The 23,498-nt window shown below is 37.1% G+C and overlaps 1 protein-coding gene across 7 annotated transcripts in view; it reads left to right on the top strand.

The window, feature by feature from the left end:
* Nucleotides 1-23,498, top strand: part of TTC29 (tetratricopeptide repeat domain 29) — a 290,487-nt gene that overhangs the window by 20,106 nt on the left and 246,883 nt on the right. For 4 of the 7 annotated variants that reach the window (XM_054486394.2, XM_054486390.2, XM_054486393.2 and 1 more), the window contains exons 2-3: nucleotides 19,296-19,393; nucleotides 21,554-21,637. In XM_054486394.2, coding sequence (XP_054342369.1) covers nucleotides 19,296-19,393; nucleotides 21,554-21,637 — 182 coding nt within the window. Of the gene's footprint in view, nucleotides 1-13,418; nucleotides 13,560-14,193; nucleotides 14,241-19,295; nucleotides 19,394-21,553; nucleotides 21,638-23,498 lie in introns of those variants that run through there. The other 3 variants (XM_054486391.2, XM_054486392.2, XM_054486389.2) reach the window with 3 other exon arrangements.

Genomic DNA, 23,498 nt, shown 5'->3' with positions numbered 1-23,498 from the left:
TAGTAAGAGCACTTCTCCCCCAAAAGTCTGTCAAATCACCCATTCAGAACACGCACAGTATTAATCAGGGTCTTATTTGCAAAGACCAGAAACCAACTCTGGCTAATATAAGCAGATATAATTTCATTGGAATCATATTGGATCTTTCACAGAATAATCACAGCTGGAGAACAAACTTGAAGCCTACAATGATGTCCAACATCATGCCTCATAGCTGGTCCTGTGAACACTCTGGTGTGCTGGGAATTCATACTTCACCTTGGACTTCCAACTCCGTTACTCCTGGCCCTTAGCTCTATACAGTGCTACCTCTGAAAACTGGGTGTGGGGGCTACCACTGCTCTGAGCCTTGCCAGTTCTACATAATCATTATGTCTTTGCATGACTCCTTTCTGTTTCAGATGCTGGGGCAAACGTGCCTAATTGGCTGAAACTGGCAATGTATCCATGACCCCATCGCAACAAAGTCTGGGAAAGTAACTTTTTGGCATATTGAGATTCTGTAAATGAAAGTGGACTCTTCATAGGGTACAAGATTTCCCAAACATAGGCAGAAGGTACAGATGCTGTGTAACCAGAAAGAATGCCAAATTCCCACTATGATCTACCCCTCTGGCTGCCCAACATCGACATACACCATAATTCCCTTATTTAAATATTCTTTACCAAACCAAAACCATGACCATTCCATTCTCAAAAGGGATCAACTAAAAAATCTCATTTGTTACTGCAGTTATATCTGCATGCAAGATTGCTCAGTAATGTCCATTCTTTCTCAAGTTCTGGTATGATCTCAGCTCAATATTCTGGATAGGTGGTGCGAGTTTTTTTCTACAACTTGTCATGCATCTTAAGTATGCAGCAATTTTCCTTCTCCACTATATGTTTTCTTTTATTTTTTTTGAGCTGGTCGAGGTTCTTTATCTGATGGAATAACTTGAACATTCATTCCAAATGGATACAAGCCCTTGGTGTTCCAAATCATATGAGATCATTGTGGTCTTCTAATAATTTTAACCATTAGATATAGAAGTTCTACAAGGCACTCCAGGAACCCCTTGGGTTTCATCAATAATTCCCCTTTTCTCTTGATGGTTCAGATCAATCATCTTATCTAATACCACAACCTCTTTGAGGAGCTCAAGATATCAGGTGGCAGACTCAGTATCCAACTTAACGGAAGCAAAGTTGTGTCCCTTTGTAAAATCATTTCTCCCTTTGGTACTAAGAACTCAGCACATTCCAGAGTTGTGTTGCTGAGAATTTCTGCAAACCAAATATTAGGTATAATATCAAGCAGTGCCACTGTCTGTTCTACCTTTTGGTTCTGGAATTCAAGTATCCTGGCTATGGCAAACAGCACAATACACTGATTTCGAGTTCAGAGTACATATTATATCTTATAGGACTACACCCTAAACTTAGAAGCTAGCGTGCGGCAGCTGGAGCTCTGAGTCTTCATTTGTTTTCTTCTGTAACATCACATGTTTCTGGATGATAGGTGATGTGTAAAAGCAAAAAATTCATGAACATCAACAAACCCCCTTACTCCTTCCTCTAAAAGCCATTTGTGTTGTGGCCATAAATAAGACATTTATAAGTCCATTTATGATGTGGCTCTCAGTAGCATATCCAATAGAGAAGGTAAATCCATATGCAGAATACATGTCTATTCTAATTAGGGCAAAACACTGCCTTCTCTGTCACAGAGGGGATATAATATAACCAATTTACTACTAGTTCATCCATTGGCCCTCCCAGGAAGTGGTATCCTATCAGGAATCTGGGGTTGCTCACCATTGCATGCAAAATGGGTTCTCAGCAATGGCAAAGGCCACGTCATCCTGGTGAGGGCAAATCCTTGTTACTGTGCTTATTCATGTGTCATCTCCATTCCTGCCAATACAATCATGTAGTTCATAAATCATTGAGTAAGCACTGAAATAAATTGACCTCCACTGGGCAGGAAATTATATCCACCTGGTCTTTTAAAGCCTCTTCTGCCTATTCTGGGTAATTTTTTGGTGGACAAGAGGATTTATCTTTCAATGTTCAGACCCCAGGAGGACTAGGCTCTACCATTTGGAATTCTGACCTTGTATAATATGATATAAATGTTGAAGAGAATTTAGGAAAGTTTTTAGATGTGTTGGTCATGGTCTTTCAAGAAGTTGATGCAAAAATGGGCTACACCTGCAAAGATTTTATTTGAGAAAAATGCCCATTTGAAAGAAAATAGGGAGGGAGATGAGAAAGCTGAGAGCCATCAGACTGTGATGCAATTTTGACCCCAAATGAAGAAGTGGAAATGGTTAAGTGGAAGTACCCTACACTGCTTAAAGGTTTGGGAAAGCCTTAGGAGAATTCTTAAGCTAAGTTTAGCCTTCAGAGGAGTACAGTGTCTCTCAGGAATTGGTCTGCATCTGTACTCCTGCTGCACATAGTCATTGGCTGGAAACAACCCAGAGGAGGCATGGAAGCCACAAATTTCTAAACACAGTATCTGGGGCTCTTGGCTAATTACACTCCCTATAGTTAGTGGTCTGTGAAGTTCATTTTCATGGTCACTGCAAATAGAGACTAGAACTTCACCTATCTAATTAGTCCAGAAATAAAATATGAAGATAGTATTGCTAAAATTGTTAAAAGAACCACTATAATTATTTTTAGCACTTTGGTTTGTAATATCCAAAATCATTGAGTAAGCACTGAAATAAATTTGTTAGGTTATTGCTATGATCTGAATGTCCCCTAAAATTCATATGTTGAAACCTGATCACCTATGAGATAGTATTAAGAGGTGGGGTCTTTAAGAAGTGATTAAGTCATGAGGGAACAGGTCATCATTCCAATGGTGGCATGATGGTCCTTACAACAGGGCTTGAGGGAGTGCTTTCTTCCATTCTTTCAACATGTGAGGACACAGTGTTCATTCCCTCAGGTGAATGCAACAATAAGGCACCACTTTGGAACCAGATACTGTGCCCTAAGCAGACACCAGCCCTGCTGGCATCTGTATCTTGGACTTCCCAGCCTTCAGAACTGTGACAAATAAATTTCTATTATTTACAAGTTACCAAGTCTGTGGTTGTCATAGCAGCACAAACTAAGAGTGTTACTAGCAGTTTCATCAATATTCTATTTTCTCTTACAGTTCCTATAATACTTAAAAATTTTTAATAAACCACATGACCCTCTAATTACTACAGTAATTAAGAGAGTAAAGATAGAGCTACCATCAAGAGAAGCCAATGGTTACTAAATTGGCCCTCAGAAGATGGTCTTTTTCTGGATGGGCCACTCTAGCCAACCTGTTTCCCCTTTTTGCAGGTCCAGAAGCTCTGCAGTACACAGAGTGGTGATCAACAGTAGTAAAGGCTTTAACCCAAAGAAACCAAATTCACATACGCTGATGCAAAAACCAAATGTCATTACATTAACTTACAGTGAGAACATAATTTTGAGACGAGCCTAAATATTTATGTCATTAATTAGAACATACTTTTCATCCACTTAGAAATCTCTACATGGAGAAAAAAATGTATACCTATGTGATTGCTTGGTGAGCATGGGCTAAAAGGAAAGGAGTTAATTAAAGGCAGTGTGATTTAAGAGAAAAGCTTTGGAGTTAGGTAGACCAAGGCTCTTTGTAGAATACTCTTATAACCAATTTTATCCATATAGGACTAATGACTTTTTTATTTTATTTTCTCTAAATAATGAGTTTTATTTTAATCTTCTGAAGGGGCATTCATAGTTCTCCCATGTCCTGACTGTAACTAATTCTATAAAATCAATATCAATTATAATCTCAAACTAAACTAATGAATATGTTATGATGTGTTCAGTTTTTTATTGTCTTGGTTGGAGCTCAAAATTTTATGTTGCTACATTGTTTCATGGCTGGCATTATCTTTCACAGCTCTCTGCCCTTGCATTCTAGAATTCACATGTATCAAGCAAGCCATTCTATTCCAATCCTCAGTACCTGGCACACCTCTATTTATTTTTCAAGGCTCAAAATCACATTACAAGCATTATTCCTTCTGTGAAGCCTTCCATTACCTCTCAACTTCCAGCCAGTCCTGGGAAGCTAGATGGCCCCTCCTTGGGGCACCAATTGAGATGTCATCTGTACAGAGCTTATCACGTGCAACTGTGGCTATGGGACTGGGCTGATTCAGGGAGGAGCATCAGCCACAATGGTCTGTGCTGTGCCAGATTCCACTGGACTAAGTAGTTATGTAAACTGACTGGAGGCAGGTAACTAATGGGTTGTGAATGCCAAGAAGGTCTGAGATCTGTGCCCAAAGAGCAAGAGTCAGATCTGGGTGGTGAGTTTAAGGTCTTAAATAGGAAATTAGGAGCAGAGAGAATTTGGAACAGATTGGGGAGTGGGGTGGGAGACTTAGGTCTAAGACTTAGGCCATTAAGAAAACAAAGACATCAGTCTAGTTCTCTCTGTTCCTGGTGCAAAGAGATCACAGAAATTAGAGGCAAATAAATAGTTGTCTCTTTTGTCTGTCTGTCTTAACTTCAAGGCTGTGAATTCATTGAGGACATGGCTTATCTTTATATTCCCACCCTAGCAGAGTACCTGGCTTGTTGAAATAATGAATGGGCTGATGGACTTAGACATTCAAATTCAGTACTTAGGGTTGCTACTCCGTATTTTTTTCCTCTGTTATATCTAATTCAGCTTTTATTTGTAACCTTATTTTAAAAATTGTTTCCCTGTGAGACTATAATGAAAGTTATAGTAGAATTTTACCAAATGTGACATTTGTCATCTTCTTTATAACAGTCTCTAAGAAATATCATTATAGTCTATATATTTTTCATAAATTTTGAATTTCCTTTGCATATACATGGTTACTTTTCTGTCCTTGGAAAATGAGAAACTTCATTTCTTAATTACATTGGACAAATATTAACATGTCTCTTAATATCTAAGAATGCCATTTGTTACATATAAGTAGCTGGATATAATGTACACACATAATTAAGATTTAAATATATTTGGACAACTATTGAAGCATACTATTTTGTAGATATTTGTCTCCACCTATAGAAAACATTGCCAATGTAATTTTATCAATTACACAGAGGCATAAAATGATGAAGATGAGTAAAATTAACAATAAAGTATATTTGGATATTCATGTTTAAGTGTTATTTTAAAAAATTAGCAGATTTAGCAATCTGAGACAACAGAATTGGACCAAAACAGGACCCAAAGTATGAAGATGCTAAAAAAAAAATGGGCAAGTTTAATACCCACTGATGTTTATAAGATAAATTATAAAGTGAAGCTGGTTCTTTGTGTACTTTGGATTTAAAAACAATATGATTTGTATATATTGAGGGAAAAAAAAAACAAGGAAATGCTCATAAGATGCCATATGACGTAGCCTAGATTTTCAAGCTAGCTTCTGATGGCTTTCCAGAACTTTTTGGATGTTGATAGTTTTTGTTTGTTTGTTTTTGTTTTTTGAATCAGAGTCTCCCGCTGTCACCAGGCTGGAGTGCAGTGGCACCATCTCAGCTCACTGAAACCTCCACCTCCTTGGTTCAAGCAACCTTCCTGCCTCAGCCTCCCGAGTAGCTGGGACTACAGGTGCACTCCACCAAGCCCAGCTATTTTTTATTTTTAGTAGAGATGGGATTTCACCATGTTGGCCAGGATGGTCTCAATTTCTTGACCTTGTGATCCGCCTGCCTCGGCCTCCCAAAATGCTGGGATTACAGGCATGAGCTACTGTGCCCGGCCAGATGTTGATAGTTTTAAGGAAATCATTTCTCAGACCTTCGACTTTCAAATGTGCTCCTTTCCAAAATTGCCGCCTGAGGACTATATGGCCTCAGTGTGCTGCTTCTCCTTTGCCAGTCCCATTTCATTTTACAAAATCCTTCCAAAGGGACACTTTGGGAATGCATAATTAAAAAACTCTTTGCTGATTCTCCTTGATTAGATCTTAAAAGTTATTTTTGTAGATTCTTTTAAAGGCAAAACACTTATGACAATTACAAGAGAGTTATATATGTAGGTGAAATCTATAAAAAGGCTTTCAACTCTAAATTCAGTAAAAAGTTATTACTTGCAAGCATCAATAAGCAATTGTGTTTTTTTTGGTTTGTTTTACCTTAGAAAACCTAGTGCAGTGCACTGTTTATGTAAGATCGATAAATATTGACTTATCTACCTGACTTATTATACAAATGGAAAATGTTTGAAACTCATAAAATATTTTACAATATTTTCAGCCAGGTCAACAACACATCATCATTTGATACTGTATAAATAAAATATTTAGGCCTTAATTTCTTTAACCAATTTTATAAAATCTCTATGTAACAATAGAAAAATTAATGTAATTGTTATGTAGGCTCTTTAATGCAATTTATCAAATGAATCTGAGAGCTTCAACTACTTCTTTAGAAAAAGTATAATATTCTGAAAAGTTCTGTGTAACTGATATTATCTGTAATTAACACCTACTAATTTGTGTTTTTTAAATAATTTTATCTCATTTGTATCATCTAGTGCTTTCTAAATTATTGTATACATTAGTATTCTTTGGTTGTAAATAATAAAAATCAACTCTGTCTACCTTTAGAAAAATTAATTCATTGGAATAATATCAGGGGCTCACAAAATCATTGCGAAGCTGGAAAGCCAGACTTGAGAAGGGTAGATATCAAGGCAGATCCTGGGGCTAGAAAATAAGAACTGCAGTAATTCTCATGGTAGGGTGCAAACGCAGAAGTTATGAGAAGCTAATTCATATCAGATTCCAAAATCCAAACTATAGGCAAATAAGCATTTTGCCTGGTTGTGCAAATTTCAACAAATTATACTTTATTTTGGAGTATCCCTCCATGTAACACTCCTAACCAACCAAACAAAAACAAAAACAGTGAAACAAAACAAAAAACAAAACAAAAACCTTCACTAAGATGAAAGACTCCTGTGTTTTCATAAGATTTATATCATTTATTTGGCATGTATTGATAGTACCAAGACATGTAGGGTGCCTGCTGTTTCCTGCTTTCCAAGTCTTTTAGAATACCTATCAGTACAATGATGCTGCATGTTATTGCATAATATGGTAAGATAATTAAGGTCCCTGTGGGTTAAACTGCATCGAAGAGGCAGGGTTGATTGGTTACAAAGTTGGAACACAAAAGTATACTGCTATCCCTGCTACATAAAAGCAAATTACTTCTATTTTTTTTTTCTATTTATCAAAATGTAGGGGAGAAACAGTATATGCTGTGTATCAGGTTGCTCCAGGAAAAAGGGCTGTATCAGGAACAGTAGCACATTTAAAGTTACCATCAGATTAACATATTCCTTTTCAAGATACATGTATTTTGTTCAGCTAACTCAGAGATAAAATAGGAATATGCTAGGAATGATCACCCCTAAAATATTCAAGTCTGAAATTCCGCTGGAAATTATTGCTTTCGATTTACTATTTTGGTAGGAAAGTGTGGGGTTAGCTTGCAGTTGGCCTGTGGTAGCTTTATGTTTATCTCCAAAGATGGTTGGAGCCATAGTACTCTCTTTTAGCCAAGACAGAAATGAAATGCACTAGCTAGTGATATATAACATGCTATTTATATCCTGAAGCTCCCTTGAATGCACTCCATACTAGTTTGTCTGCATCATTTTTTAAAAAATACAGATTGGTAATCTTCACCTGTATTACCTGATATGTAGACAGGTTTTGGCTATGTGACCAGTGGAATATAAAAGATCCCTTGGTAAACTTTTGCTGTGAAGATGAAGTGCATTCTGCGCGACAGTGGGAGGACCAAAGAAGTTGTACCTGAATGTTCAGGACCAACCTGAAGTTGCCTTGTGCTTTCTTGTCCCTGATTCCGTGTAGCCTTTGCTTATAGAAAATCTTTCTGAGTAAACATCACCAGAGTCTAGTGAGTCCTTTCAATTATCTGACCCAGAGCTTCTTTGACCCTTCTTTAAAATCATAATAACCTTTATTCCATAGGTTAGATGGCCACTAAAAACTTATGCCATTTTTTGCATATATCTACACACTCAGAGGAATAACCATAGGATGGGCTCAGAGTCTACTAGGTCTATTTTAGAATTAAAAAAAATTAATTTACCTGAAATCCATTGATAAGTTCGTTCTGGGTCCCTGGAAATTAGTATTAGCTCAGAGTTAGCATCTAATGTCGAGCAATCCAAAAGTTTTGGATATAATCTTTTCCCCAGTGCAGTTACCTAAGTAAATAAATACAGTTATCTTTGAGAAAAAATAGGAGAAAGATTCACAGTGTGCACTTGTGATGTTATTTCTGGACCCCAGGGTTCAGAGCTCTTTCATTCAATGTGCTATGAATCTAGTCTTAGAACATAGTCAGAGACCAGTACTCTCTACTCTCCACTGTGGTAAATCAGGTCAGGCCTCTGTTTACCAGATTTAGGAGACTTTACTTTCCCCTTTTCTCGTACAAATCAAATTCAAAGTAGATTACCCATTATTTTATTCCTAACTGTCATAACCAATTAATCATAATCGTAAATCTCTGTAGATCAGGTCATACTAATTAACACTATGGCATGGCTGTATGTTTATGGTAAATACACCAAATATCCCATGAGATTTGATAATCCAGCCTTTCTTTCCTGGAAACATTGCCTTTCCATTGAAGTCATGGTGCCCATTTCAATTTAACATCTCCCACTAGCGCTGTTAAACAAGGGAAACAAAATAATAAAGAACTTACAAAGTCTCTGGCTTTGTAGGTCTCAAATCCTTGAGGAATGGAAAATTTCAACATGGTCTTAAGAGAACATAGTTAGGAAGTAAGACATAATGATGTATGCTAGCATTCCTGTTTCTGAAAGACTTTAAATTAAAAAAATTTTTTTTTTTTTGGCAGCACAACTTGCTTTAGAGTTGGGAAGCTTTGCATTACCCAAACCAGGAAAGTGTCAAATATACTTAGTCACCCAAAATAACACATGGAATCTAGAATCTCTGGAAAACACACTCATTTGACAAATTTGTTTCTTCTAATATTGTATTCCAACATTTTTGTTGAAGAATCCTCAAAAATCTATTCTGAAAGAAAACAATGTCCTTAGAGTTTTACTGATATAAACTAGCAAATTCATCTCTCTCTCTCTCTGTGTATGCGCGTGCCCGTGTGTGTTTACAAGAGCCTTCTCAGATTTGGATATTTAAACTACTGTCCCCTAGGACAGATGGAATTCACTTCTAATGACAGATCTGGATAGGTTGGGTAAATAAAAATGTATTTTTTCTTCAAGAGAACCACCTTAGACAAAGAAGTAGCAGTGTCTTCAAGCAAGGAAAGAACAGCTATATCAGTCAAGAAAGGGGAATTTTCTGAGCAAAGATGCCTCAGTGGAAAATGCTTAATAGAGGCTTTGCACTTTAGGCTGCTAAGTCTTCTCTGAATATGACTAGATAGCACAATTTCCATTGTTAAAAATTTAACCACTAGGTTCCCCATTTGACCCCCTCATCCCTGTGCAGGCTTTCTTTTGATAAGATGTAATAGCTGGATCATCAATGAGGCAATCTTGGGAATGGAATCCATGTGCAGTGAAGCTAAAAACAGAAGGAACTAGGAATCTGACACCATGGAGTGTCATTCCTATTCTGTAGTTTGCGTGGTTGTTTGTTAGTCACAGCTGAACCTAATGCTAATTAACAGAGTAACCAAATACAATATGATACCTAATACAGAAATTTCAACATTAACAAAAGAAGCACTTTTCCTGGAAGAAAAGATAATTTAACAACAACAAAAAAAGACAACTTTTGAGATACTATTCCACCCTAAAAAAAATGAGATCCTGTCATTTGCAACAACATGGATGGAACTGGAGGTCATTATGTTAAGTGAAATAAGCCAGGCACCGAAAGATAAACTTCACATGTTCTCACTTATTTGTGGGAGCTCAAAATTGAAACAATTGAACTCATGGAGATAGAGAGTAAAAGAAGTTTACCAGAGGCTGGGAAAGGTAGTGAGGGGGTGGGGTTGGGAGTGGGGATGGTTAAGGGGTACAAAAATATAGTTAGAAAGAATGAATAAGATCTAGTATTTGATAGCACAACAGAGTGACTGCAGTCAATCATAATTTAATTCTACATTTAAAAATAAGAGTATCAGTTGGATTGTCTGTAACACAAAGGATAAATGCTTGAGGTGATGGGTACCCCATTTACTCTGATGTGATAATTACACATTTTATGCCTATATCAAAATAATTAATGTATTCCATAAATACATACACCTACTATGTACCCACAAAAATTAAAAATAAAAAGACTACTTTAAAAAACAAATTAATATATTCAGAGATAATTGCAAAATATTACATTCATAAAAGAGTCTATAAAGAAGGAGCAATCAGAAAGCAAGAATGCTCAAAGACCAACAATGTGACTCCTTCTATGTACAAACAAATCAGTTAAAGACTAAAAAGCAATATTGTCAAAAACTTACAGACTTTAGAATATAAAGGCAAAAAGGATAAAAATCTTTTTAAAAAAATCAAGGATAAAAAAGACAAATCTAGGGATCTGCATTCACTAAACAAAATCTTAAAGAAATAATAGAACAAATTCAAGACAAGGAAATTATAATTTAAAAAATAGAAGACAATTATCTAAATCTGAAGAAGGATGTGAGTACTCAGCTGAAGAGTTCTACCATAAAATTCGAGAATAAAAAAGATAAAGTCACCTAAAAATGCCTGTGCTGAGGGGAAAAACCAGGTCTACGACCATCATTATGACCATTAATGGATAATCTGGTCTTTCAGGCACAGGTGAAATCGCACATACCTGCTTTCTTAAAGTTGAGCATGGCTGTTTCAGTTGTGGCCAACGAAATGCGAAAGTGATGGATACCCTTTTGGATGAAACCTTTAAAGCTAATGTGCAGGTTACTCTTATGATCTTTCTGCTAACAGACCAGCCATCCTCCAGGTGGCAAAGGTTCTCTCATATTGATTCTGCTGTGACATAGCATGGAGCAAAACCCAAGGCTGACTTGTGATGGTGACATACGGTAATCAATAAATACATTTTGTTGTTTTAGGCCACACAGATTTGTGGTTGTCAATTTGTGGTTGTCATGTGGATCTTACTACTACATCACATACAAAGGAAGGACAATAAAATTGCCAATAGACTTCTCATCCCAAACACTGGATACTAGAAAACAGTGAAATCATGCCTTCTAAATTCAGAGGGAAATGATTGTTAATCTAGAATGTGCAACCCTACCAAATGATTGTAAGCAAAATAAGGATATTGTCATACATGAAAGAACTTCAAATTTTATCTTATATGTTCTTTCCTAAGATGATGTTACTTGGGGATGTGTTTAGTAAAACAAGAATGATTCAGAATAATTTTGCTGTAGAAATTGGTGATTGAGATATCAAAAACACTTTGAGAACAATTATAGGGAGCAGTTAAGATGGATTGGCTTCCACTAGAAAATTATCACTTGCTTCTTTAGGGAGCTGAGCTAACCTAAAATCATTTCTCCAGAGCAAGATTGGAAGAGGAAACTTTAGAGGTTGTTATGTCAGTAATAGCATTCAAACTATCAATTGCATCACCTGACCTTCCCCCTAGAATTCTAGGTGGAGAAGATTGAGGAAGCAATGAGAAGAATTATACAAGGAAGAATCTGTTTGAAAAACCACTCTATTCTGTCATTCAGTTAATTCAAAAAATATTTCTGAGCACATACGGTATACTAATCCTTGTATACAGTACAAGGGAATTCAGAAAACAATAAGACAAAATCTGTGCTTTCAAGGTACTCACAATCTTTCAGGCAAGTTTGGTTCCCATAAGCCAAACACCATGCAAAGTTATACTGATGAAATAAAGGTAGGTCTAAGAGAAAGGAGGCGAGAGGAGGAGAAATTAATTCTGTGTAGTGAAAGGAAGGGGTATTCTGGAATCCTCAAAACTTTCAGAAAGGCCTGAGTCTCTAGATAAAGTTGCAGCTGAATCTGGCATCCTTCGGTTTTCATCAGTTTCCTTTTTTGCTTAAGCCCGTTTGTGTTTTCTGTCACTTGCAAACAAAGTTCTCTAACTGAAGGAATTCTATGCTAAACAGAAGGAGAAAGAGAGTCAGTCAAAGGACTTCTAGTGAAAAAACAGAAGTAGGAGAAATAAGTCCAAAGAAGCAGGAAGGAACTACCTAGAAAGCCAACTAAGACAGCCTCCTGTGAGAAAGGAAGGTGCATGGAATTCACAAACCTCTAAGTCAGAAAAAGCAGCAAGGACTGGAAAAGAATTCCCACAGGTCACAGTGGAGTGTGTTCAGGTGATGCTGAAACTGGAAAATAAACTCATGAGAATAGAATGAGAGTCTTACTGGTGTGGGGGATGGGGTGGAGCCCAATTACAGACAGTCATAGTGTTCATTGAATGTATAATGTAAACTTACTTGGAAATAATTTAGTAATTTATTACAGCAAATCAGATGTTAGAATGAAAGTGTGGTTATGGTTGATATGCTTGTACTCCAAATAGAATGGATTTATGGTTAATAGAATGATTCGTGTGAGCAATATTGCTGGCTCGTTCTCCTACAATGTGTGACAGTAGACAAGGAACAATAGCCTAACTTTCCAGCACTTCTGTATTTTAGAAGAAACAAGTGGCAAGCCTCACTCTCTTGCCCCATATATATATATATATATGAGGCAATGAGCAAGGAGGCTCACTTCCTTGCACTCATGTCTGAGAGAAGAGATGGAATGATGGGCCAAGATTAATACGATGATATTTATTTAGTGTAAATATAAAACCCTGAGTTTCAGGTAAAAATGCAAAACACATAAGGACAGATGCAGGGAGATTCTCTGAAAGAGACCTTGAGTATTTAGCGAACCATAATTCAAAATTGAATTGTCTGTGGGGACAGGACAGGAAAAGGCATTTGTGGTGGGTTCTGACTGCAAGAGAGGCTGAGGAAGAGGAGAATGAATGACTTAGCTAGATGGATAAATTGGCTTCAGGTCACGGGGATCATGAATGCCTGGCTCAGCGTTTTCCCGTCAATCCTGTGGACGAAAGGGAAATGAAGAAAAAACATTGAGAATGCAAGGCCACGAAAGAAATGAAAGTGGCAAATTCGAGCCCCTTGGGTTATGTGAAAATGCCTAAAAGCGAGCTAACTTCTGAAAGCAGCCCTGCCTGAAAAGCCTCCGCTGTCTGGGGACCCCGCCCGGCCGTCGGTAAGCTCCACCCCTCTCCAGACTCCGCCCCCAAGCCCGAAGAGTCTGGGAGCTGCCCCAATGCCGAGGCCCGGTTTAGCCTAACTCCACCCCCGGCCGTCCTGCCTCGCCTTTCTGTTTCCCTGGAGACGCTCTTGGCGTCCCCTCTCTCCGCGCGGGCGGAGCCAGGCCTCGGAATCACTGAGAGAGGAGTGGGCAGCGCCAACGCCCAGCACCTGCCGCCAGTGGGGGACAGACTTCGGCGAAACGGAAAACTGGAGTTGTTTCCCTGGGTCAGTGCACCGAGGTTCGTGACGGCAGGGACGAGGTTGGGACAGGACTTCTTCAGCTCCTTGGAGAGGCGGGCTGTTTTTCAGGCAGCCCCTTCCCTGACCCCTACAGCCCTTCCTCCATCAGTCTTTCTCAAGCTTCCTGAGTCCAGGCCCTCGCCACTTACCTCAATAAACGAATTGAAAGAGAAGTAGGGAAAGGCGCCAGTTCCTCTTGCTCTCCAGTTCACCTGACCCTCTGAGGGGAGTGAAAAACTAGGCATAGGATAAGTCCTTTAGTCCTGTTGAGAACTAGGTGGGAACAGAAAGGGAACTGAGATGCTCTCCGTTTTTGGCAAAGATAACTGTATCTCGTAAATTTGAGAGAACAAACAAATGGTTATCCCTAATGTCACATTTGTATTTAAATACATCAATACATATATGTATTTCAGATGTTTTGGCATTTCACTGATTTAGTGATTAGTTTCTCTCATAGGATCTATACTTGGGGATTTTCTTGAAAAGTTCATCTAAACTTAGATGGTAGGAGGTATTTGTTGTAAGAGTGAATCTTATTCCATGACTTGGGGCGGGGAGAGGAGTTACACTACTGACTGATTTTAAACTTCTTTTCTTCTTTGCTATTATTCTTTGCTTCCTGCTTTTCAGGCTGAAGTCTATAAGCCTGGAGAGACCATCAGCAGTAATCTGCAAATGTAAGTCGAGTGAAATATGGTTTGCCTTCAAACTCATTTCCTGCTTGATTTTGTGATTTAGCTGTCAATGTCAGTTGGTAGGAAATGTGTTTTCTATTTGTTTTACCTAACAACCTATCTACCCACGAGAGAGTGCCAGAAGTGTCCAAAAATTATGATACCGAGAATAAACATTATTAGTGACTCTTTATAAATTTAATTATGTTTTTTTTTTTTTACTTAGGGAGCATAATTAGTGATATTTCTTCTGTAGTTTTCGTTAAACTTTCATAGTAAAAGAGCTTGTGATAATATGAAAAGTTTTAATTCTTATGAATGATTTTTAGTGAAATCATACTTGTTTTGAAGTCGTGATGATGTATAATAAACTTGCTTACTGTGGTTTACTGGCTTTATTTCTCTAATCTCAGTTTTTACTCCAAAGTGACTGAACCCTGGAGACACTGGTCAGCCTCAGACATAGTCATTCTCCAAGTAGCCTCTGTTTACACAGTAGTAGGTCTCCCTCCTTTGTGTTTCCTGATAAAGACATCTCTGGGGATAGAGGGCAGGAGGGTTACTCTTTGAAGAATTTTACTTGGGGGCCAAAAATTTAAACTCACACCATGGGACACATTCAGCCTGACCTAGCACTCTCAAACCTTTCATCCTGTATTTCTCCATTCTCATTTGTCTTTGCATGTGGGGGCCAAACTTAGAGATTATAACTGTGATACAAGAGCCAACCAACAGATCAAAGAGCGCACCAAATCTCTTCTGAATACTAACAGTGGAATGGCTTCAGGCGGCCTTTTGATCTTTGTCTCAGCACCCGATGGTGCCACACTGTAGCACTGCCCACTTGCTGGCACTGGGGGAGGTGCCTCTGGGTCCTCCTAACAGGCTGATTCAGCCTGAGCTCCTGGGGCTAAGCTCATTTTGGTGGCAGCCAAAGAGGTATCTTTCATTCTTCTACTTTCTTACTTACTCACCTGAACCTGAGCAATTTCCCTTCATGCAGCCACACCCATCTTGTGTGTTTTCTCCTGAGATGTTGATCTAGGAGAACCCTAAGGAGGTGCCATAACTAATGGTGATATGCTCCATTTATGCTACAGGCCTGGGTCAGTCACCTCATAGCACTAGTCCCATTCTTCATTGTTGAGTCTAGATTGGAGCTCACATGGGAACTGAGAATGCTGTCTGACCAACACCGGGAAAATGATGCAACTCATATTAACAAATACCAAAAGGCTTTCTTTACAGGTATTTAATTTAATGTAAGTACTGCAAACCCTGCTTGAACTTATAAGGCATAAAAGATGGCAATTACTTAGATAAGAAAGTAATTTGTTACAGGACCCCTTTAAATATTTGGTGCATTCAAAATATTAACTGTGTCATAAAATTCAGATCACACATTATCTGTTGTGTAAAACAAAATACCTTATGTGGCCACGTATTGATTCTGAGAAACAAAATTCCCTTTCCCAATAGGCATAGGTAAGGTAGGATGTGGGGTTCAGAAACAAAGAGAAAGCCTGTTCAACTTCCACCCTGACTCTAAGCTTAAACTTTCCAACATAGATTGATTGAGGGATATTTTTTCCAACATGCTTTTTTTTTTCCACTTTATCATTCAGCTCTGATAACTTTTTTTCCACTTTATCATTCAGCTCTGACCACCCCCCATTCAGAGTTTGTGCCTTGAGGCTTGCCAGCAGGGCTTGCAGTACTTACATTAAACTAAATTTAAGAGTAAAGGTGCTCCTGCTGTTAATGTTCTCAGATCAGAGGAGAGCAAAATGAAGGAACTGGCAGCTGAAACTTTAATGGTAGGAAACGTTGACTTAGAATTTGAAAAAAAAAAAAAAGCACAGTTGATCTGTATGACAAAGAAGACATATCCCTCTCCATGTATGTCATTTGCATCTGGTTTCTATTCCACACTTACATTTTCTAACAAAAATCATCGAACTCAAGTAAACATCAAAAAGGATAAATTTTATATAACATGCTGGTATGCCAACTTTGGTGGGGAGTTATATGCAACTGGATGAGCTATCTTGGCTGGATCAGCACCTCTAGGGGCTGCTCTCTTTTATCTGTCTACAAATAGCTGGATGTTCTTAGTATTCAAGGAAATTGCAAGCACTGTTCCTCATTTTGAAGCTCCTTGGTGAACTCTTCAAAGACCCCTGCAATTATGAAGAGATTACCCTGGCCCCAGTGCCCACTGCATAATGCTTTGGCAAGTAAAGTGGGGCTTTTAGAAAAGAGTCTAAAATTTATAGAGGATGGAATGCCCCAAATGAGGCAAACTTAGTTGTTTTCCTCTCTCCCTTTTGAAATTTACTAGGGCCACACTGGTGTGGGTTAAGAACTTAGATGATTCCGATGTTCACTATAACATTGGAAGACTCTGGGACTCTGTGGAAAAGTCTTCACAGCTCCTCTGAAGTAAGCTCTTGGGAGGCCTGTTTGGTGAGCTTTGGTGTCCCTTCAAACCTCACATGGGTCATAACTTCTTACCATATGCTTTGTATGATACTGCCATTTAGTAAGTTCTTGTTATTCCAGTAACTCAACTGTTTAATATAACATCTAATCAGAAAAATAGATTTTTTAAATTAAAAAAGTTGTCATTACGTTATGAAGTTATGAAAGTTAATATAGTATGTTTCTAATGTTTAGTCTGTAGGAGAGGACTAACATTTGCTGTTTAGATTGTGCACTTTAAAGCTACAACTGCATAAAAATAAGTGGGCATTTTGTTTCATAGGTCATATCACACCTTGATAAACTGGTAGTACTAGGATTCTATTATATTTAAAATAAACCACTGATCTCCATTAGAATTCTCTTTAATTATGTAAAAAATTATTTTTAGGCCAGGGTAATAATCTTTTTCAGTAACACAAAGCTGTCTATTTCTACACTGAATTTCAGAAGATTTTCTCTCGTCTTAGTGCTTCTGCACCCCCACCTCCACCATGGCTTTGTAGCACTAGAGGAATATTGTGTCTCAGCTATCCACAGGTGGTTCTATTTCAGGTTTGACTACATCTCTCCTTCTCTACTTCTACCTAAGCCACCACTCTCTCTCCCCTGTATTTCACAGGAGGCTTTGGGCTGGCCTCTCTGCTGTCTACCCTTTCCCCCACTACAGTCTAACCTGAAAGAAAAACTCAGAGTGATCCCTTCAGGATGAAAGTCAGATCGTGTCAATTCTATGCTCTGTATCCTCCAGTGGATTCTTACCTCAATGAGAATAAAAGCCAGTTTTTACAGTAACCCTCAAGACATTACACTATTGGGACACCCAACAAAATTCTCTGTAACGTCTTTGAGCTTGTCTCCTTCTGCTTTTATTCATCCCTTTGCCATTGGTTAGCATTTGGGTAGTTTCTAGTTCTCTGCTTTGTTTTCCAGCAGAGAATCTTGTCAACATCTGAGGTTCTATATATTTTTCTTATTTGTGTATTGTCTTTCTCCATATTTACCCCCATACTGCAAAGTCTGTGAAATCAGAGAGTTTTGTCTTTTTCTTCACTGCTGTATCTTTGGCACCTAGAACAGTACCTGGCACCAGATAGGAGCTCATTAAATATCTGCTGAATATATTCAAGGCCCAGATTTTATTGTGATTTTCCCTGGGTCACACAGGTAGTAATGCTGAAGATAAGCCATTTAAAACCTAAAACAAGCCTTTCAGTTGCTTGGTGAAGCTAAGAGTGCAGGTCAAACCTGGTGGACATAGAGGAGGTGGGATCAGGAGCCCCTGGCCTTTTGGATGCCTCTCTATTTAACAGAAGCATGGGTTCTTTTGCATCTGAGAGCCCTTGCACCATGTAACAATTTTTCTAAGTTCACAGACATCATGTCCACACTTCTTCCTCTTTGGAGTAAGATTTGGATAATTTGATTTTATAGACTTGCCTTCCTAATTGCTCACCACTGTGGCACACTGCATTTTCCAAAAAGGGCTGCAACAATATCTCCCATGCTATATTCTTTTCTTACAATGAAACTTTGACACTCTCCTATCAATAGGTGGTTCTGTATTCATTTGCCTTGAATCTGGGTGAACATGTTATTACAGTAGAAGTGGATGCTATGTGACTTCCAAGGGTAGACCCTAAAAGGGGGTAAATCTTCTGCCTGGCTTTTCTCTAAAATACTTGCCTTTGGAGCCTGGAGCTGCTACATAAGAAGTCTTAGGTTGCCATGATGTGAGGAAGCCCATGCCACATGAGGAGACCACATGTATGAGTTCTGGCAGATAGCCCCAGTTGAGTCCCAGCTAACAGTTAGCATCAACCACTAGAAAAGTGAGTGAAGACACTTCAAGGTGATTCCTGTCCCTTATCATTGGGTTACTACAGCTTCTGAGTTTTCTCAGCAGAGGCTCCCATCATCATGGAGGAGAAAAAATCCATGGCTATCATACCCTGTCCTTATTCCTGACCCATGTAAAGTGTGAGATAAAGTTGTTTTAAACAACTTTTAAAAAACAGTACATTTTGAAGTGATTCATTATATTGTTATGGCTGTGTGCTTTCTCAGGGCAGCTGTCTCCTTGTTGAGAATTGTTCTTATCATCTATCACATCTAAGGGAAAGCCTTTATTTGTGAGCGATAAGACTTTTAGAAAACAGCAAGTATGAGCAATTTTCAATTATTGATTGTAACAGGAAAGCAACACATAAACATTGGAAATCCATAGCTATCCTAAAAATCTTTATTCTTTAATTGCAATCATGTCCCCTACAAAACTCTTACCAAAGATGCCAACTGAACCATCAATGCATTTACCAAATTTTCTTCTTATCTACTTTGTGCTGAAGATACAGACAAATAATAAATTGGCCAAAAAGCAGACAATGGAAGAAAATAATGAGAGAAGCAACCTGCAGAATCCACTCACTGAGCATCATTCCTGAATAACACAGCTGTAGCACTACACATAGGCATTCTCAACTAAGATGACAGACTGTAAATCTCTAATAATGTCTTAAAGGATCTTTTGAAAGATTTATTCTTTAAAATACAATTTCTACTTATTTCTTTTTGTAGTCCGAAATGACCACCCTGCCCCCACTGCCCATGACATGCCCGAAGCTTACAGCCTTAGCCAGACAGAAGCTGCCTTGCTCCTCCAGAAAAATTCCAAGGTACATGCCCCTGGTTTTTACTTATTTTCCTACAGAATGAATTCTCTGTAGTAAGAAATGTCAATAATGTATCTCAGAAAATAAAATCATTTCAAGAGAAGAGAAAAATACCTTGCTATATTGAAAATATTGAAATCTGCTGTTTCTAAAGGATTTATGAACCACATTCAAATACTGCAAATATATTTATTTATTTATTAATCTAGTGCTTATTTCATCATTTTATTTCCTATTGCAATTATATCATGGTTCCTGTAGAGTTTTGGAGATAAGTTTCCTGTTTTAAATGTGTATGGAGAACAGAAAGCAGAAGCTTTGGGAACAAAAGGTGTAAAGCTTTTTTCTTTTTAAGGCAGAGTCTTACTCTGTCACCTAGGCTGGAGTGCAGTGGTGTGATCTCAGCTTACTGCAATCTCTGCCTCTTGGGTTCAAGCAATTATCGTGCCTCAGCCTCCTGAGTAGCTGGGACCACAGGCTTGCAGCACTATGCCCAGCTAAGCTTTTGTATTTTTAGTAGAGACAGGTTTTGCCATGTTGGCCAGGCTGGTCTTGAACTCCTGACCTCAAGTGGTTCACCTGCCTTGGCCTCCCCAAATGCTGGGTTTGTAGGGATGAGCCACCATGCCCAGACTGAAAGGTGTAATGCTTTTAATCTACAGGGTCCCAAGGGCTGACTTCTGTTTTGGAAGAAGGAGGGTAGAGCCTTACTTGTAGGGTAGATTGGCAGGCAAGAATCAGCTCCTGAAATGATGCTGGGGCCTGAAAATGCATCATCAAACTGCTGCTGCCCATGAATGGCTGCTGAGCTACTCAAATTGTCACTGAGGAAATGCAGGACAGAGAAATTGATACATTTTGTCATAATTATGAATATTAACTGATTGTGCTATTTTGAAATTGCCATTTGTAATTCTATTGACTTTTAGTAATATACATATTATTTACCAATATAAATAGTTTGCATAAGTAGGTTTATTTTCTTTATATGCCTACCTTTCCATTCCTGCAAGGCATAATGATCAAAGTATTAGGAGGCTTCTTTGTTCTCATGCCTCATTTTTAGTATTTCTAGGAAAGACCAAAGCCCCTGGAACAAAATAAATACATTCGGCTAAACTAACATAAAAATTATTTTAAAATAGTAAATCAAAATTTTCTTTTTCTATAGCAGAGAAATCTTTCAATGAATGCATAATTCATGTGTGTATACTATAATATATATACATACATATTTTTTGTTTTACTTTTGAATAATGTAAAATATTTATGAAGTCTGAAAAAGCTTATTCTTTCTGTCTTTTTAAAGGATTTAATTTGTATTTTGTTTTCAAGGTGAGCAAAAGCATAGCCAAATCTCACATCCTTAGGATAGGATGAGTTTTAAAGAAAATGTTTTCTTGTATTCATTTTACAAAGAAATGAATATTTTTTGTAATATTCATTACAAAAAGAAAAGAAAAATATTTTTATCACACCCACAAAAGGCAAGGTTTGTATCAACATTCTTTAATAGCTTCTGAATAAAACACTGATATTTGTTTCATTCCATATCATCATAGTTATGAGAGGTTGACAGCATGCTTATTTTTAAAGGTGCAAAAGGGTGTGAAGAATGAATGCACTACGAGTATAATACATTTTCAATAAGGGCTTCTTAAAATTATTTTGCACCTTGAACCTTTAATAATTTGAATTTTATGTGTGATTAAAAAAACTATTCAAAGAGCATTTCAGGACAAAATTGAGTAATGTTTGGAACAAATTCATGTTACACATTTGAATCAAACAGGTGTTCTTGGCTCAGGATTCTGTGCCAAACAATATATAACTTCAGCAGTTGGAAAGTTACACCACGAAAATATGTGAGCAAAAGAGAAGGTCTTGTAAGCTTTGAGGAGAAGACTCTTAAGTAGAAAGTGAATTATTTCAAGGTGTTTTATTTGTTTACACACTGGGTTTAATATTCTTCCTTATCATTTTCCATTCAGGAAAGATAAAATTTTGAAATGATCAACCAACGACCTAACTCTATAGCTATTCCATTTATTACATATGGTGTTATACCCTGAATATTTCTATTCTCCTGGTGGTGTTTTATATGTTGGGTAGCTTTTCAACTTGATAAGGGGGTGCTTTATTATTTCTTTCTATTTCATTTAGGTCTCAATTGATCAAAGAAAAAGATGACATAGATCATTATCTAGAAGTGAATTTCAAAGGATTATCAAAAGAGGAAGTTGCTGCGTAAGTACAACCTTTAAAGGTACTTTAATATAAAGTTTGTTTCTTTTGTCTTGATTCTTTATTGAAATTTCAATTTTCCTGTGTAATATACTTTTTCATTGGAACATGGCATTTAAAAATTAAAGCTCATATTAAATAGTGATAAGTCATGTCTATTGATCTCACACATATCAAAGTCTTTAATTTTATGGCTCTCAAAATTCCCATATTTACCAAGATATACTATCACATTTGCAATATTTAGTTAAGTCTGTGCTATTAATTGCTTGTTAACCTTCGTTTTAAGGTGTGTTGTCTCCGTGGGAAAGAAAAAAGCTTTAAGAAAAAGATTTATATATCTTTTCTCCTGGTGATTAAAGAAAAAGAAACACCTTACTAGTGTACTAATATGTCTCCTTTTCGACCCAAGCACTCACAAAAAGAACCAATGGATCATAGTTTATTGGTTAATTTTTAAATAATTCTAAATTGTCTAGATTTATTTTTTAGATGAACGATACAAACTTTGACATTTTATCACCAGTTAGAATCTAATTTATGGGATGAATAAAAGCAGTACAAAAATCAATGTAGGTTAGTGAGAAATGAATAGAAACTTAGAATAATAGCTAAACAGGTTTAATATTTCTTACCTATACTTAGTGGCTCTGTTATCAGATCTTTTCATGTAAGTATTGAAAAATGGAAATCTTGTAAATTTACACGTATCCTATGGAATTCATTAATTGTTTCAATTAAAATATTTTATGCAACAAATGTTTTTAAAAGATTCTCTCTATTAATTTGTCTAATGCTGTGGGATTCTACTGAAAGAGTGTTGCTAATGATATTTTGGTGTAGCTTTGATATATTCTAAAGTTCTAAGTCTCTTGGTGTTTTCCATTTTATCAGATATTATCTTTGTCAATTTGCATATAACATGGAAAAACACAGTCATTTATTTTGTCAATAACTACTTTATAGAATGACAAAATTTTACAGTAGCTGTAATCGCTCACTTCTGCAGAGCTCTATAGACTACCATGTATATGGTATGTGGGATTTTTGGTTAAATGCTATTCTGATGATTAATTCTTTAACTTTCCGTGATAACCTGTTAGATAAAATTTAAGGCCAATATTGTATGATAGTACAACTACTTCTTAAAAGAAAAATATATGTATGCCATATTTGGATTCGGATTTAAATATTATATCCAAATAGTTTTAATTGGCTTAAGAATTGGAATTAAATTAAAAACTAAACATTCTACACATAATTTCAACAAACCAGAAGTCCATGTACTAAAAGTCTACTGACATTTAAGTTTTCAGTGCAGGCTGAAGAAAAATTTTATCTAAGACAATGCAAAATAGACTATGGTGATGAGTATTCTCTTAATATTATTTTTCCACTAAAGATACTGCCAAATTGATTTCAAATTCATCATTACAGTATTGACAACAGTAACACTGGGTAATTCTCAGGCCTTACTACAATATTCTCCTTAAAGTTTCCTTCACTTCAGTGCTTTCTTAGACCAAAGCTCTTTCTGTAAGATAGTGGATGCAAATCATTAGTATGGAGATAGCTTGTACACAGGTCATTATTATGCTTTTGATTGATATACATTCTAGACCTTGCCCTAGACAGACTAATTGAATAGCATAAAAAGGAGAAAATTGATGAATGATTTCAGCATCTCCCAGCAATGCCCAGCAGGTGCCATGAAGAATTATGCATAGTCTGTTAGCCAGGGAATTACTGCATCAAACTCTTTATAGCCATTCAGCTCTAAAAAGATAAATTGATCAACAAACATTTATTAAGTACTCACTTTATATCTAATACTAGGTTTTTCACAGTGGGAGAGACAATGATA

This window comes from Pongo pygmaeus, chromosome 3 (genome assembly GCF_028885625.2).
Source record: "Pongo pygmaeus isolate AG05252 chromosome 3, NHGRI_mPonPyg2-v2.0_pri, whole genome shotgun sequence".
Classification (NCBI taxonomy): Eukaryota; Metazoa; Chordata; class Mammalia; order Primates; family Hominidae; genus Pongo; species Pongo pygmaeus.
This window is presented reverse-complemented; position numbering and strand designations above follow the sequence as displayed.